At 34.6% G+C, this 17083-nt stretch overlaps 1 protein-coding gene across 5 annotated transcripts in view; it reads left to right on the top strand.

The window, feature by feature from the left end:
* The window catches only part of CEP290 (centrosomal protein 290), an 85516-nt gene that overhangs the window by 32292 nt on the left and 36141 nt on the right, over nucleotides 1-17083 (top strand). For all 5 annotated transcript variants that reach the window (XM_055118086.1, XM_055118089.1, XM_055118088.1 and 2 more), the window contains 8 exons: nucleotides 906-1008; nucleotides 1099-1329; nucleotides 4279-4452; nucleotides 7548-7659; nucleotides 11828-12033; nucleotides 12848-12999; nucleotides 15414-15525; nucleotides 16353-16808. In XM_055118086.1, coding sequence (XP_054974061.1) covers nucleotides 906-1008; nucleotides 1099-1329; nucleotides 4279-4452; nucleotides 7548-7659; nucleotides 11828-12033; nucleotides 12848-12999; nucleotides 15414-15525; nucleotides 16353-16808 — 1546 coding nt within the window. The remainder of the gene's footprint in view (nucleotides 1-905; nucleotides 1009-1098; nucleotides 1330-4278; nucleotides 4453-7547; nucleotides 7660-11827; nucleotides 12034-12847; nucleotides 13000-15413; nucleotides 15526-16352; nucleotides 16809-17083) is intronic.

Genomic DNA, 17083 nt, shown 5'->3' with positions numbered 1-17083 from the left:
TCCTTATCAGTAAATTTCTGATAAGTTGCATAATTATGAAATTAAGTAAATTAAATAAAAATACCAAAATATGAACATTCTGTTAATGTCAGCTGTTTGCATCGTTTCAGCTATCACTTGATGTATTTCATACATTTTCATCAGAAACTGTTTATTCTACTGTATCAGTAGAGAAATTCCCTTGCAATTAAAATAAACCTGATCAGAGGTGAAAACACTAAGGGTGATTATCAGTCTAAAAAGAAACTCAAAGCTTATTATAGGATAGGTCATTTTTAGGGATTATCAGTGTCTCTTACTATGATATAGTAGTTAAGAACATAGAACCATGTCCATGTAAAAGACAGGGCACTTTGAACTCTTTAATTTTTAAATAAATTTCCAGAGACTTTTGGTAGGCTGACTTAGAACTCATTAGCTAGAAATTGGCCAATGAACTATCCAACTCATGTCTCTAGGAACCATTCGGTGGCATACAGAATTAAATTGTTTGTACGAAACATAATAAGTACCCATGTAATATATTTTGAGAAAGTAACAGTGTCCCATATACTCACATGCAATTTCTAATTATGTTCACATTTGAAATATTTTATCACATTTTCTGCACTCAAACATAAAAGTAGGAATAGATTATTGAGATTTTATTTATAGAATGAGTTTGGGATATTGATGATTTTTCTCAGATTTACTCTAAGTAGAGGTTTGTTTATATGATTGAACTTCAAGCATTATATTGTAATGTGTTATTAGAAAGCTGTCCTTTCTATTTCTTGGGCTGTTATCAACTGCATAGTTGTAATTTCTTATTTTATTGCAACTTTGTTTTCATAGTCTAAAGTTATCACTTCTTCTAGTTCAATATTGCATTTGGTTTCATGCATTATTGATCTTACCTTTTAAAGTGAAAAAGAGACATGGAAAACACAAACTGAAATTATGAAAGTGGAAAAGAAAAAGCTTGAGGACCAAATCCAACAAGATGCTATAAAAGTAAAAGAATATAATGTAAGTGAAGTATATTTAATACCAAAATACTATATCATAGAAAATAGAATGTTTTATTTTAACAACTAATGTGAATATATATTTATGCAGAATTTGCTCAGTGCTCTTCAGATGGATTCAGATGAAATGAAAAGGACACTTTCTGAAAATAGTAGAAAAATCACAGTCTTGCAAGTGAATGAAAAGTCACTGATAAGACAATATACTACTTTAGTAGAAATGGAGCGACAACTTAGGAAAGAAAATGGGAAACAGAAAAATGAATTAATATCAATGGAGGCTGAAGTTGGTGAAAAAATTGGACATTTACAACGATTTAAGGTGCATCTAATTTTTTTTTCAACTCTGAAATTGTTCAAACATAAAAAGAATAGTTCAGTGAACTCCCATCTCATCTGGATTAATAGTATTTATCAACATTTTGCCATAATTGCTTCATCTCTTTTCTATAGGGTCTTAGATTACAGGCATGTCTCCTCATTATTGTATTAGTTCTTTTAGTAGAGAGATAAGGGATATATTTAATTGTGAGTTCATATTTTTATTTCTGATTCAAATCACCATGGGACAAGTAAATAACAGGAAATTTTTTTGCCTTTGATTTTCTACTTGTGTTTTTTTTCTTTCATGGCAATCTCTATTAAAGTAATCTAAAAGGATAACTTTATGATATTCATACATTAATTTGACAGTAACTGTGTTGACAACAAAAGTTCTACCAGGTATACTTTAAATTTTCTTTATGCTTCTTATTTTGTTTAGTCTCACACTAAAGATGTGCATTGTCAAGGTGGCATTTTCCCTTAATATGAAATAACTCTCTCTGATTATCCTACACATTTTAAAATGATAGTTTCATTTGTTTTACTTTGTTTTCAAGGATTTTTTAAATTTTAAATTGAATTTTAACGTATAAACATTTAAATGTTTAAGGATATATTAGGGGTGGTAGGGAGATAGATCGCTCAGGCTTAGGGGCAAATGTTTTTCCTGTGCAATGATCAAAATTTGATCTCTGGAACCACATGGCTCACCTTTGAGCCACCAGGTTGAGCTCTGGGGCCCCTGGCACAACTAGACACAAGTAACACTGTATCACTGGCCCTAACATTGACCTGTTTGAACTGGAAGCTAATTACTACCAGGAGTGTTATCCTGGCCCTTACATACTACTTTGAGAGGCCCAAAAAGGTGCATGGGGAGATCAATATATGTAGTCAGAAAACTTTTTTGTCCTTGTACCTTTCACTGCATTGCACCCCTCCCCCAAAGAATATTTCAGAAACTGAAAAACTTTTTTTTTTTTTTTTTGCTTTATTTGGGTCATACCTGGCGATGCACAGGGGTTACTCCTGGCTCTGCACTCAGGAATCACCCCTGGCTGTGCTCAGGAGACCATATGGGATGCTGGGAATCGAACCCGGGTCAGCTGCATGCAAGGCAAATGCCCTACCCGCAGTACTATTGCTCTAGCCCCCAAACTGATTAACATTTTAGATATTCTTTTGCAAATACCAATCAAAACACAAAAAAAATCTTCATTCCACATGTACTAGTCTACTCTTTGCTTTAAACAAGGTCTTATACAGATATAGTTTATTTTAAGCTATATTCTTGTTTTATTTACATGTCAGAATACACATAATAGGTAATATTGTTATTCTACTAAATATGTTAGGTATATTTAAATATATTACTATAGAATTAAATACAATAGATATATTTTGAATGTGATCTTAAAACTGAATCTGATGTAACAGAAACCTCTTGAAAATGAAAATTAATTTATTTTACATATAATAAGAACATTTTGAGACTTAGGAAATGTTCTTTATTTTTTTGTTACATTTTATAGAATGGATTTTTCTTTAGTATTACAGGTATAATTAATAATTTAGTGAAATTGGGGGAAAGAAATATAATTTTCAATCTGTTTAACTTAGATTTTATTTTTATAGTTGTAAAATCAAAAAAAAGGTATTTTAAATTACAGGAAACAGACCTTTTCTTCCCCACCTCAAAGAAAATATGTAATCTAATCTCAAGGATGAGGTTTAATAGTTTGCACTTATTTAGATCAAGAATGAAAATTGATCAAGTCAAAATGAGATTAGAGAGACTATTTATAAATATTTTCTCTTCATTACTGTACTTCAGAATAGGTTATAGCCATAAATTGTTTCCCTCATCTCACGATTTGATTACTCCTTGCACTACTTTGTTTTCCGCTCACTTTGGAGAGAAAAGTTTTAGAAAATTCTTTTTTATTTTAATGTCCCTCAATTTTTAAAAGAGTGACTTTTAATTTTATTTGAGTGGTGCTGCGGGGAGGGGCCAGACCCCAGGGTACCTGGAGGGATAGGTGTTTGATCATGTGAGAGTGTGACCCAAACATGAAAGCTTGTAACTATCTCATGGTGATTCAATAAAATTTAAAAAATTAAAAAACAAACAAAAATAAAAGGAGGCCGTGTCATGCTGAGAATCCCAGGCATGAGCTTCCTCAGCCCTTTGAACTCTCCCCCCAGTTCTAAATAGTTCCTTCTGTTTTTCCTTTCTGGATTTTGGTACACGCCCAGCAGTACTAAGTGGCTACTTTCAGCTTGGTGCTCAGTGGTCACTTCTCAAGATGCTTGAGGGATCATGCATGGCCAGGGATCCAACCTGAGCCATCTGAGTGCGAAGCGTGTGCCCAGCATTTTGACCCGTATCAGTGGCCCCAGTGATGATTCTTTAAGCTCTGTAACTGATGAATAGAATGTGAACTACAGAACTTAAATCTTTTGATATTATATATCGCAGATACCTATAACAGAGCTTCTTCTTCCTAAATAGTATTTTATTTTTGTTAATAAAAAGTTTTCTCTTATTGCAGAAGTAACATGTACTACTATAATAGTTATAGATAAGCTATAAAGAGAACCTACAGTGATACTACTTTTATTCAGCTGTCAAGTGACAAGTTTTTCAAATTTTATGAAATTTAGAAACTTTATCCAGTGATGCACTCTAAGTGATGTATTTTTTTCTACTGTGTTATGCTTTTCTAAAATGAGCTAATTTTTAAAACTAACAAAACTCATAGATAAAATCCCTTTAGAAAATTTTTCCAGTATGGCTTATATAAAATAACCACTGTACTATTATTTTCTTAAGTCTTTTAAATGATTCTGAAATGTATCTTGCTCTCAGTTATGATATCTTTCTAGAAAATGAATTCATTACAAAATTTGTATACCAGCGTAACTTAGTGTATCCTCTTTTATTCAGGAAATGGCTGTTTTCAAGATTGCGGCTCTCCAAAAAGTGATAGATAATAGTGTCTCTTTGTCTGAACTTGAGTTGGCCAATAAACAATACAATGAACTGACTACTAAATACAGGGACCTCTTGCAGAAAGATAATATGCTTGTTCAAAGGACAAGTAACTTAGAACACGTAGAGGTAAGTGTTGGGATCTTCAAGCCTCACCCAGTGGTGGTTAGGACTTAATCTTGGCTCTTTGCTCAGGGATCACTCCCAGTATAGCTCAGGGGACCATAAGCTGGGGATTGAACCCAGGTCAGCCATGTGCAAGGCCTCAACTCATGTACTGTCTCTCCAGGTCTCAACCCATGTACTATATTTTCAGCCCCTATTTGGGTGATCTTTTAGTTTTATGTCGACACTTTTCTTTGGTGATTTTTTTTTTTTTGTCAATAGGTGCAGAATACCCTGTAGATTAGGGCTTTTTTTTTTCTTTTTTAAAACATGTGTGTATATAATATATATATATATATATATGTATTGTTTTACTCGCTGTGATATTACAAAGTTATTCATGATTAAGTTTCAGGCATACAATTTTACAGAACCTGTTGCTTCACTGGTATCCACTTCCCTCCACCCATGCTCCCCTACTTCACTCCAACTGCCTCCCTCCCATCAGTTTACTTTTACTGGAGGTTCTGTAATATATAGATTTTGCACCGATTTATAGTTTTTGCCCTGTGCTTTATAGTATTGTTACTAATAGGGTTTTATACATAACACTTTACCACCTTTCACCATCACCTCCTCCTGCCAGTGTAATGATTCTGTCCACTGTAGTTGTTGCCCTCACCCCTGCTTTCTATCCCCTAATCCCTTCAAGTGGCATGTTTCCTACCAAATACCACTTTTAATGTTCTTTGTTCCCATTGTCCTTGGGTATTTGTTATTCCACATTATGTTTCTTTATATCCCTCATATGAGAGAGACGATTTTGGCTCTCTCTCTCTTTCTCTCCCCACTCTAACTTCACTCAGCACGGTACTCTCCAGATCCCTCCATGTAGCAGCGAGTGTCATGACTTTATCTTTTCTAATGGTTGAGTAATATGTCATTGTGTCTGTTTACTATAGTTTCTTTATCCAGTCATCTATTCTTGGACACTTGGGTTGTTTCCAAGTGTTAGCTATTGTGGATAGTGCCGCAAGGACCATCGTGGTGCAGATGTCTTTGCTCCCATTTGTTTTAGGTATATTGGGGTATATTCTCAGAAGTATGGAGTTGCTGAAATGAAACCTCAAATCCTAGATTTTTTAGGAATGTCCATATTATTTTCCATAATGGCTGAACCAGTCAATGTTTCCACCAACAATGAAGGAGAATCCCTTCTCCCCTCATCTGTGACGGCATTGGTTGTTCATGTTAATTTTGAGATGTACCAGACTCTGTGGTATGAGTTGATATCTCATTGTTTTTTTTGTTTTTGATTTGCATCTCTCTGATAATGCAGGACATTTTTTTTCCTGTGCCTTTTGGTCATTTTCTATCTTCTTTGATGACATTTCTGTTCACCTCTTCTCCCCATTTGTTGATGGGGTTGGATATTATTTTTTATAAAGTTCTACCAGTGCCTTACATGTCTTTTATATTAGTACCTTATTAGACTATTTGTTAGGTAAATGATTTCTCCCATTCCATGGGCTGTCGTTGTAACCTGGTCATCATTTCATTTGAGGTGCAAAAGCTTCTTAATTTAACATAGCCCCATTTGTTTATCTTTGCTTCCAATTGTTTGGTCAGATGTGTTTCATCCTTGAAGATATCTTTAGCTTCAATGATTGCTTTTTGCCTAGGAAATCCAACATGGATTAGTACTTTCAGAAACACCTTAGATTTTTTACACGGTTGATTTTGAATTAATTTTGGTTGTTGCACTTTCATAAACCTCTCACGGTTGCTAGAGTTTTCGTGACCCCCCCTAGTCAGTTATGAGAATCCACATGGAATTACAACCCAGTTTTAGGAACTAGACTCTAGGAAGATTTGTTTGGGTCATTTTCCTAATCTCACTTGAATGATCCAGTTCAGTAAAACCTTTGTTCCACAGGGCAATAAAAAAGAAAAAGGACCATGGTATAAAATACTATAATTAAAATAGGGGAAACATCAATAAATATCCTTCCCTTTTTTCTTACTCCTGATCGGTGTATTGTGATTCTCATAAGGGCCTTAGTTTTGTTCCATGGGATGGATGTAGCTGAGACCTAATGAGATATAATGACTATGTTTTTCTAATGTCATTTGTAGGTATCATTTTTTCCTCCATGTTTTCTTGTAGTCCAAATCAGCATCTTAAATCATCTGGACTTTTTATCTTAAGAATTTCTTTATATCTCTCTTCTCTCACCTTTTATTCTCCACATTGAAGGCAGAATATTTATTTCAAACTTTTTAAAATCTTTGATATCTTGTTTTGAAATCTTGATCTATTAGGCTATATTCCATTTTGACATATGGACATATCATGCCTTGCCTGATTCACTCTGACCCTTATATTACCCTCCAATTGTGTCATAATCGTTTTTACTCTTATTTTTGCTTATTGTGTTCATATTCTTTTCACACCCTAAACTTCCTGCTATAGAACATCTGGGTTTACCAATATGATACATGAGCTTTTTGTATAGTATTTACATTTTTTAAAATGCAGGTCTTTGTTTGCTCAGCAGTTTATTTTATATTGCCTCCACCTATGCCCCCATCCCTGATATACACATAAAATGGTGAGGCATAATAAACCAGAATTTAAATATGTTTCCTCCAGTGTGGGTATCCGCACCTTAATATTATTTGAGTATCCTTAGGTCATCTGTCATTTATGGCAGGCTAAGGATACTCAATATACTAAATATACTAAGGATACTATATTAAGGAAATAAGCACTGATTTGTGAAGGCTATGAAACTGAGTATTCTAATCTAGCCAAACTGTGCACAAAGAATTAGTGCCAGAAACTAATACTGTGAAGCCCAGGGTCATTTTGGATACACAGGATTTTGATGACTGACTGTGTTAATGTTCATGTATGTGCATATATGTATGCATGTGTATGTGTGTGTGCACATGTGCACATATACGATTTGTAATGCATATGGGAAAACTACTTTAAAAAATTAGATTGTGAGCTTTAAACATTATATGAAATTAAGAAAATGTCACTTCTCTGGCACTAAATTATAATGTTTTTCAGTGAAACTTCTGTGGTTTTCTTGTTTTGTTTTTGCTTTTAGTGTGAAAATGCATCCCTGAAAGAACAAATGGAATTTATAAATAAAGAACTAGAAATTACAAAGGAAAAGCTTCACACTATAGAACAAGCCTGGGAACAAGAAACAAAAATAGGTTAGTGGTATAACTCTGATGATGCAAAATGAAAAGATATGAAAAATAAGATATAATGGGAAATGTTTTCTTATAAAATTTTGCTTCTATACTAGATGAAATACACACAGAAACACACACATACACATTTGTATGTGTATTTTTTAAGGTAGGACAATATTTTAGCATTGAATGAAGCATCTTTGAAGACAAATTTTGCTATTGCCAATTAAAAGACATTGTTCAGCAGCTCTTAAGAAAAATAGTCTGTGTCTCTTTCTACAAATTGATTGAACTCTGGTGTAGTTTCCTCCCTCCCAAATTTATGTGTGTGTGTGTGTGTGTGTGTGTGTGTGTGTGTGTGTGTGTGTGTGTGTGTTTATGTGCACTCTAGCACTGTCGTGTTGTTGTTCATTGATTTGCTTGAGCGGGCGCCAGTAATGTCTCCATTGTGAGACTTGTTACTGTTTTTGGCATATCGAATACTCCATGGTTAGTTTGCCAGGCTCTGCTGTGTGGGCGGGATACTCTTGGTGGCTTGCCGAGCTCTCCAAGAAGGATGGAGGAATCAAACCCAGATTGGCCACGCGCAAGGCAAACACCCTACCTGCTGTGCTATTGCTCCAGTTATATATATATAATGCTTAGTCTCAAACTTTACTATAGATTTCTTTTTTTTTTTTTAATTTTATTGAATCACCATGAGATAGTTACAAGCTTTCATATTTGGGTTACAATCACACAGTGATCAAACACCCATCCCTTCACCAGTGCACATTCTCCACCACCAATATCACTGGTATACCCCCCTTTCCAACTCTCCCCCTGCCTCCATGGCAGACAATATTCCCCAAACTCTCTTTCTACTTTTGGGCATTATGGCTTGCAACACAGACACTGAGAGGTCATCATGTTTAGTCCATTATCTACTTTTGGCATGCATCTCCCATCCCGACTGATTCCTCCAGCCATCATTTTCTTAGTGATCCCTTCTCTATTCCATCTGCCTTCTCCCCTCCGCTCATGAAGCCGTCTTTCAGCTATGGTACAATCCTCCTGGCCCTCGTATCTACAGTCCTTGGGTGTCAGCCTCAAGCATAGATTTCTTAAGAAATAAATCTTAAGAACTGAAAAACATTTTTGATATATATTAGTATAAGATAAAGGTAATATTCATAAACTTCCCGCTAAACTACTTCTAGGCAGAGTTCATTTTTTTAAAATTTTTATTTATTTATTTTTTTAAGCAGAGTTCATTTTTATCAAATTTTTTTTTTCAGGGAACTAGTACAGTAGGTTGGGCGCTTGCCTTACACATCGTCGTCCCAGGTTCAATTCCTGGCACCCATATGGTCCCCTGATTCCCATCACGGCTGATCCCTAAGCACAGAACCAGATGTGCTCTGCGCTACAACACACATTACAGATGTGGCCCAAGAAGCCTCCCAAAAAAAAAAAAAAAGAAAAGAAAAGAAAAAAAGTATATATGTATAATTGTATTGGAGAAAGGGATTTGATAAAAGAAAAATAAGTTAATAACCCAATGTTCTAAAGTTTTAATGAGATTTTTAAGGTTTTAATAATTCCAGGAGCATAATAGAAGCTTATAGTAATAGATGAGTACTCTGAAGATCTGGTGCCACTGCTGTTTGTAGAAACAAGAAAATTGAGAGAAAGATGGGAGTTGTGAAAAATTTTTATTAGCAATAGAAGCAGCAAGTTCAAAGATTTAGGAACATTTCACCTGCATGCTCACTAGGGGTTGTTTATAGAAGAAAAAGAAAAGGAAGTTGATTTTTAGAAGGATGGGTTGCAGACTGGTGAGTTCCAGTAATAATACATTCCCTTGTGGGCCAGTTCAGACAATTTTACTATTTTATTTTACTGCCCACCCTCTCCCGCCCGACACACACACATACAGACTCTTTCATTCCCTTTGTTCTTGCTTCTGCAGTGACTGGGACACACACTTTTTTGTTGTTATACTTGTTTGCAGTTCCTAGTATATTACACTTTTAGTTGTACTAATATACACTTGTTTGTGATACACTGGAGGTCACACAAAACTGTTGTGTAGTGGTAGGCATCACAAACAGCTGTGCACTGGAATTACACTGAACACATGGCCCCCATGACCTCATGCTTCCAACATCAGAGCTTTCCTCGCACCCTTAGGTGCTTTAGATTATAATAAACATGTCTTGTGTTCATTCTTTCAAGTGTGCATGCTGTTCTTACTATTTTAGTAGGTCTTTGTTTATTTTACCCTCTTATGAATATATGTCAGATTCCCTGTGAAATATTTGAATACAGTAATTTTTATCATGTATGGACTTTCATCGCGGTTTTAAAAAGCAAGCTCCAAGCATAAGAACATACAGAGAAGTGATTAATTTTAGTTCCATGATGTGCTGCTTCTTTTTGTTCTCAGAATGTAGCATAAAGTGAAGTGTGGAAGTTTTTTGTTTTTTATATATTTATATTTAGTGTAATTTTTGCTCTTTCTCTTATGGTGCTTTTGATCGCATGGATGACCTTATATTCAGAGTAGACTGATTTACTACAACTTCTAGCTTCTTTCAGTAATCTGTTACTAGCCTGGCAAGCTACCAAGAGTATCTCACCCGCATGGCAGAGCCTGGCAAACTACCCGCGGTGTATTTGATATGCCAAAAGAACAGTAACAATAAGTCTCACAATGGAGACGTTACTGGTGACCTCTCAAGCAAATCGATAAGCAATGGGATGACAGTGACAGTGATTTTTGCGCTCATCACTGCTTATAGAAACTACTTATAATTACATACTTAAAGATACAGAACAAAGCAACGTACCTTTCAAAACTGAGGGAGAACAGAATTCCTTGTTTTATTTCAAAAATACACATACTGTGCTCGAACTCAATTCAGGCAGATGCTCAAACTCAGTTCAGGAACTATAATAATAGGATGCTGTAACTGTCATACAAAGGTTATTTTTAACTAGTCCTAAAATAATTAACTTTGTTAAACATGATTGATTCTCTCAGAAATTAACAAATATTCTTGTTTTAATCTTTTATTCAGAGCAAAATTGCTAGTTTTCTTCTTAAAAAATAATGACATTCTTGATTAGTGCCTATTCATGGAAACTTGGGGATTTTATTTATTTTTTTTTAATTTGCTTCCACATTTGTTTCCAAAGACAAGCAATACGTATGTGTGAGAGTGTGTATGTGTGTGCATGCATTCTAATCATATATATGTAGTAACTGACAACTAATTAGTGTTTTAAAAAATTTAATATTATTTATATGCAAAGTCCAAATAATACCCATGATTAAAGAAGATATTTGATGTAATTCTCAAGGTACATGGATTCAGATATTATTTTCCAGTTCAATGCTGAGACTGTAAGAATACTTGAACCTTGGAGCCTCAAGAGATAGTACAGTGAGTAGGGTGCTTGCCTTTCCCAAGGCTGACCTGGGTTTGATGCCTGCCACCCCTATGATTCCCCAAGCTCCACCTGAGGCTCAGAGCCAGGAGTAAGCCCTGAGTACAACTGGGAGCACAGAAACAAAACAAAAATACTTCAGTGCTGGCATCATCCAGAGAGACACCCTCCCCAAAGGCCCTGCAGCCAGACACATAGCCTAGAATAGTAGCGCACCTCCCCAAATAAAGTAAAAAATTAAAAAAAAATGTGTACTACATTCTGAGCCCACACAGCCTTCAAGCCTGATTGGCCAGTATCACTGGGAGTAGCCTCAGACCTTACCCTCCTTAGCACTGCATCGGAAGCCTACCTATAAATAAATAGTCATTATAGTCTCAAAATAAGTGTTTTGCTTCACTTCGTTGCTTTTTACAGTTTTTCTCCTCTCAGTAATTATGGATGCAACCTTTTTAGATTTTTTTACATGTGACATCATCTACACCATATCTTTATATTATAATTTCAGCAGTCCTATGAGGAATAACATCTATTATCATTTGTCTAATAAAGATTTGAGTTCCAGAGAGCTGAGATGGAACAAGTATCACAGAGATAGGAAGTATGGAACTAAGATGAATCTAGATGTGACATAATTCACTAGGGTTGCGTGTTCTCCATAGCAGCATATTAACTCCATATTGTACAGTGTCTAAAGATGAGATATAATTTTATTAGAATAGCATGAGATTGACATAAATATTGTTGCATATAGGAAGTGACTCTAACATGGATAAGGCAAAGAAATCAATAACCAACAGTGAGATTGTTTCTATTTCCAAAAAAATTACTATGCTGGAGATGAAGGAATTAAATGAAAGGCAACGAGCTGAACATTCTCAAAAAATGTATGAACATATAAGGACTTCATTAAAGCAAATGGAAGAACGTAATTTTGAATTGGAAACCAAGTTTGCTGAGGTTTGATCTTACAATATTTATAATAGAAAGTAAAGAATGGTAGCTATTGAGACGCTTGTGTGTATCTCTGAAGTACTGTATAATATTGTGTTCATGTACTAGATAAAAGATGTTTTAAAATCTGGAATGGTTTCAAAGAAGATATACTTCTCTGACTTAATTCTTATTTCTCACCAGCCTTACATTGATTCGATTTTAAGTACAAAAAGATGTTATTTTCTCAATAATGGAATTGCCTTTTATGGCTGCCTATTGCATGGCAGACATGGGGCTGGACTGTAATAGGAAACAATACTCTCTTCCCTGGAACTTCACATTCTAATTGGACTTTTTAGGCTTTTTTCTATAGTGGGTGAGAGTTATTAGATTACTAATGTAGTTTATAAATAGCCAGCAATTTATGTTGAAGTAGCACTCTAAATTTGTTTAAGTTGTGAATGATTATTTTAAAGCATAGATATCAGTATTTTTTAACTGAAACATGAAATATATTAATGAGTCTGACTCATTTAGATCATTGATCAGTAATAAAGTTGAAATAAAATATATTGCATTCTAAGACAATTAAGGATAACAAACATCCTGCTGTCAGTGACTACTGCTGGATTGGTCTAGAATCATTTTTTATGCAGTGTTCCGGAGTCTCTTGGCCCTCTTCATCCCTAGTATTTCACTACCTAGCCACTATCAGGACTAGTGCAAACTTAACAAACAGATAAAACCTGTACTCTGAAAGCTAAGTTAAAAGCAATAGCTTCCTCCAAGCCAGAATTCCTCAAAGTTCTGAATATTTTTTTTTTAAACTTATTCTCAGCTTACCAAAATCAATTTGGAAACACAGAAGGTGGAACAGATGTTAAGAGATGAACTAGCAGACAGTGTGAGCAAGTCAGTAAGTGATGCTGACAGACAACGGATTCTAGAACTAGAGAAGAGTGAAATGGAACTAAAAGTTGAAGTGTCAAAGTAAGTACTTGCAAACTTCTTAGCATTTGATTAGCTGTATCTAGCCTAATTTTTGCATATGAATGAAACTAATAAGGTGGCTTTTGGGTAATACTTTAAGTGACTGTTAATACTGGTTTCTTTTTATAAGAACAGAGTTAAGTCATATTGACAGAATATATTTTTAACAAGTACAGATTAATAATCGAAGAGGAAACTGCTTCTCAAGAGTTTTATTTTTCAGAATACAGGATTAGTATTGCAAAAGAGCTTAGCCTGGTATTAAGAGTCTATAAAGTTCAGTGTTTCCACACACTTATTTTTGAGATAAAATGGTGGTCATTTAATTTATTTAATCATCTCACTTTATTTAATTAAATTTCTCTTTAACTTGCTTTATGATAGGTGCTTGTTAAATGAGTGAAAATTCAGATTTAAATTCACTCCATATATTGAGTATCTACAATTCTTGTTTTTAAACACATTATTAACTCATAAAATTTCCTTAAACAACTATAAGATGGCACTTTTTACAAATGTGGAAGCAATTTCTTAGCTAAGAATACAAAGTAATGTAGAGTAAATGATGTGTTCCAGATAGAACTAACTGTACTCCTTTGTAACAGTGTGCTTCAATAGCAGAAAAATATGATGAATCCTGATTCGATATGTCAAGCAAACTTACTTGTTGTTTGTTGGCTTATGAATAAAGTTCTATAGTCATCTTTTTGGAACCTTGGTGTTCCTTTTGAGAATACCATTTGATTCTTTGATTAGATGTGTCATTCTTGGCTGTTTTCTCTACAAAGGACTCCCTTTTAAAATGTTCTTATGTCAAATACCTCATCTTTTGAGATATCTTTTAAAATTTTTTAAATTTTATTTTCATCAAGTTGTTCACAATAATTGATTACATTCAATATTTCAGCACCAATCCCACCACCATTAAATCTTCCCACCACTATTATTATTTTGTATTGCTTGTTATGAATAGTATGAGATGTCTGTAAGAGTCGATCTCATAGTGATTCAACAACAAAAAATAGTATGTGATGGCATGTGGCCATGCACTCCTGGAATTTTAAAATTTTAAATAATTGCGGTCCGGAGACATTTCTGCAGTGAGTTGCTCTATTCCGAGATTCATTTGTGAGTCTCTGGATCGTGGCCATTAATGTGCTTAAATGGCACTTGGAGACAGTTTGTGGGCATGACAGCGAGGGTCCCGGAAGGGCTGGGAGATGGGAAAAGGCAGCCTGTTTCTTGCTCCTTGAGGCCTGGAGTTTTCAGTCACTGGTCCTGCATACCTCGGCTTTTCAGCGGATTCATTCTGTTGTGTGCAGGGCTAGGAATGAGCCTGTGATGATCAGCTGTGAGGGTGGCAATGATTGGGTTTTGGAGGTTTGTGGCCACCAGGGTTTATATGGGGCAGGTGGAGGGACAACAACTGCTCCCATCTGAGGTGCCCCAGTGAAATCAGCCTGGCGCAAAGTCCAGAGACATCTTTGCAGCCAGCTGCTCTGTTCTGAGATTCATTTGTGAGTCCCCTCATCTTCTGAAATAAACTAATATTTAGGCTAATATATATTTTTAAATTTAAAAGCAATGAGGGTTTGAAGAAATATGACTTATCTGTCACACTGAACTAAAATTATTTCAGGTCACAGTAAAATGCGTTTTACTTAAACTAATATATCATAATAGTAATAAAGTCATTTCAGTGACTTAACCATAACCCTCCGTCCTTTTTTTGTGATCATATTTAATATATGATCTTCTTTTCATGTTTCTAAAATTATAAAATTAAAATGAATCAAAGCATAGGGAACTTAGCAGATTCTATTTGTACATTTAACTTTCATGACCCTACTTAATGCCTTATTCTAACGTATCACAAAGTCCTATAGAGGTATGTGGGGAGGGGTATGGCTATATATGTTCATGAAAGTGTAGCTTTGGCCACATATATTTGGAAAATGCTATATGTTGCTTTTGGAATTACTTTTTAACTCCCCTGAATGTTAATATATTATACATATATTTTAAGTTTACAAGATAAGGAATACTGGAAATGGTCTTTTTTTTGTTCTATTTTGGATTCACAGTCAGTTGTTCTCAGGGCATTCTCCTGACTGTGCTCAAGGGTCACTCCTGGCAGTAATCAGGATTATATGGGGTGCTGGAGATAGAAATGGGGTCAGCCACATGCAAGGCAAGTGAATTACCCTCTATATCTCTCCAGTCCAATGAAATATTCTTTTTCATATGTAACACATGGCAACTTCTCTGGCATTATCTTCATGAAATAATTTGGGAAGCCTTGCCTCTAGTATTTTATACAAAGTAGAGATGTAATGACTTTTCCAAGGTCTAGAAACTAGAATTCTGATACTTAAGAGATGCATGTAATCATTAAGTGCTTTCTCATTTTTCAGACTGAGGGAAATTTCTGACATTGCCAAAAGACAAGTTGAAATTTTAAATACACAGCAGCAGTCCAGGGAAAAGGAAGTGGAGTCTGTCCGAATGCAGCTGTTAGACTATCAGGTGTGTATATCACTGACTTTCTATGAAGATGCTTCTCTTTTTCTTAAATCCTCATAAAGATTAGGATGACTTTGTTTTCCTAATCATGGAGTGTATAAAGTACAGGGAATTATTATTCTTAATGATAATCTGATTAGAAAAACTCTTTAATTTGGCATGACATTCATAATTGAGAACAGCGTTTAAATACCTGCAAATATAACCGTGTTAACTACTCACCAAAGTTAAGATACAGGGGAAAAATAGTAAGTCTTTCATATCTGCTTTTCTTGTATTTGTACTTAATTTTATACATATTCTCACATGATGGGATTTTTTTTCAGGATTGAAACATTCATATTTTCCCTATTCAGATTATATATATTATTTCCAAAAACTATTCTAAGTGTGTGTGGATGAACATGCTCAAGAGGGAACATGGTCTTCTTCAGAGGAAACAGAGACTCATGAAGTAAAAGAAGAGAGTGGCAGTCAGGCTGAAATATGATCTTTCCCAGGATGGAATGTGTGGAGATCTATATTGCTCTTTACATACTGAAAGTAAAAAATGTAGTATTTCTATAGTTATTTAGAAGCCCAGATGATAAATATATTTTATTCTAGTTGTTTTTCCTTTTATAGTTCTTTCGTAATTCATTCTAAAGCAAGATTAGATTTTGAAACAAAATCATGTACCACATGGTTTTATATTTTATTGAATTAAATTGTGATGTTTTAAATGTTAGATTTTTATTTGAAAAGCTTGAAAGATACGACCAATGTGTATGTGTGTGTATATCTATATATATACATATACACATATACGTATGTGTGTATACTTTTTGTAGGCACAGTCGGATGAAAAGGCATTGATTGCCAAGTTGCACCAACAAATTGTCTCTCTCCAAATTAGTGAAGCTACAGCTCTTGGTAAATTGGAGTCGGTTACATCAAAACTGCAGAAGATGGAGACCTATAATTTGCGCTTGGAACAGAAACTTGATGAAAAAGATCAGGCTCTCTATTTTGCCCGTTTGGAAGGCAGAAACAGAGCAAAACATCTTCGCCAGACAGTTCAGTCTCTACGACGACAGTTTAGTGGAGCATTACCCTTGGCACAACAGGAAAAGTTCTCTAAAACAATGATTCAGTTACAAAATGACAAACTTAAGATAATGCAAGAAATGAAAAATTCTCAGCAGGAGCATAGAAATATGAAAAACAAGACATTGGAGCTGGAATTAAAGCTAAAGGGACTCGAAGAGTTAATAAGCACTTTGAAGGATGCCAGGGGAGCTCAAAAGGTAAGACACTGGTTTTTAAATTCAATATTTCCAAAAGATTGTGTAATAATTTCAGTTTTTGATAAGTGACTATTTGAAAAATACTTAGCATATAAAACTCTAGTTTTAATTCATTAACTTACATTGTATACATTAAATGTCTTGGAATGCCTTCTAAGGAGACTTTAATAGAAATGTTTAATTCCTAATAGATTACTAAGTACTATTAAATACTTAAATTAAGCATTTCTGTTTAATAGAATAATCAGAATTCTTTAAATTTTTAAAAGAATGAT

This window comes from Sorex araneus, chromosome 10 (assembly GCF_027595985.1).
Source record: "Sorex araneus isolate mSorAra2 chromosome 10, mSorAra2.pri, whole genome shotgun sequence".
Lineage (NCBI taxonomy): Eukaryota > Metazoa > Chordata > Mammalia > Eulipotyphla > Soricidae > Sorex > Sorex araneus.
This window is presented reverse-complemented; position numbering and strand designations above follow the sequence as displayed.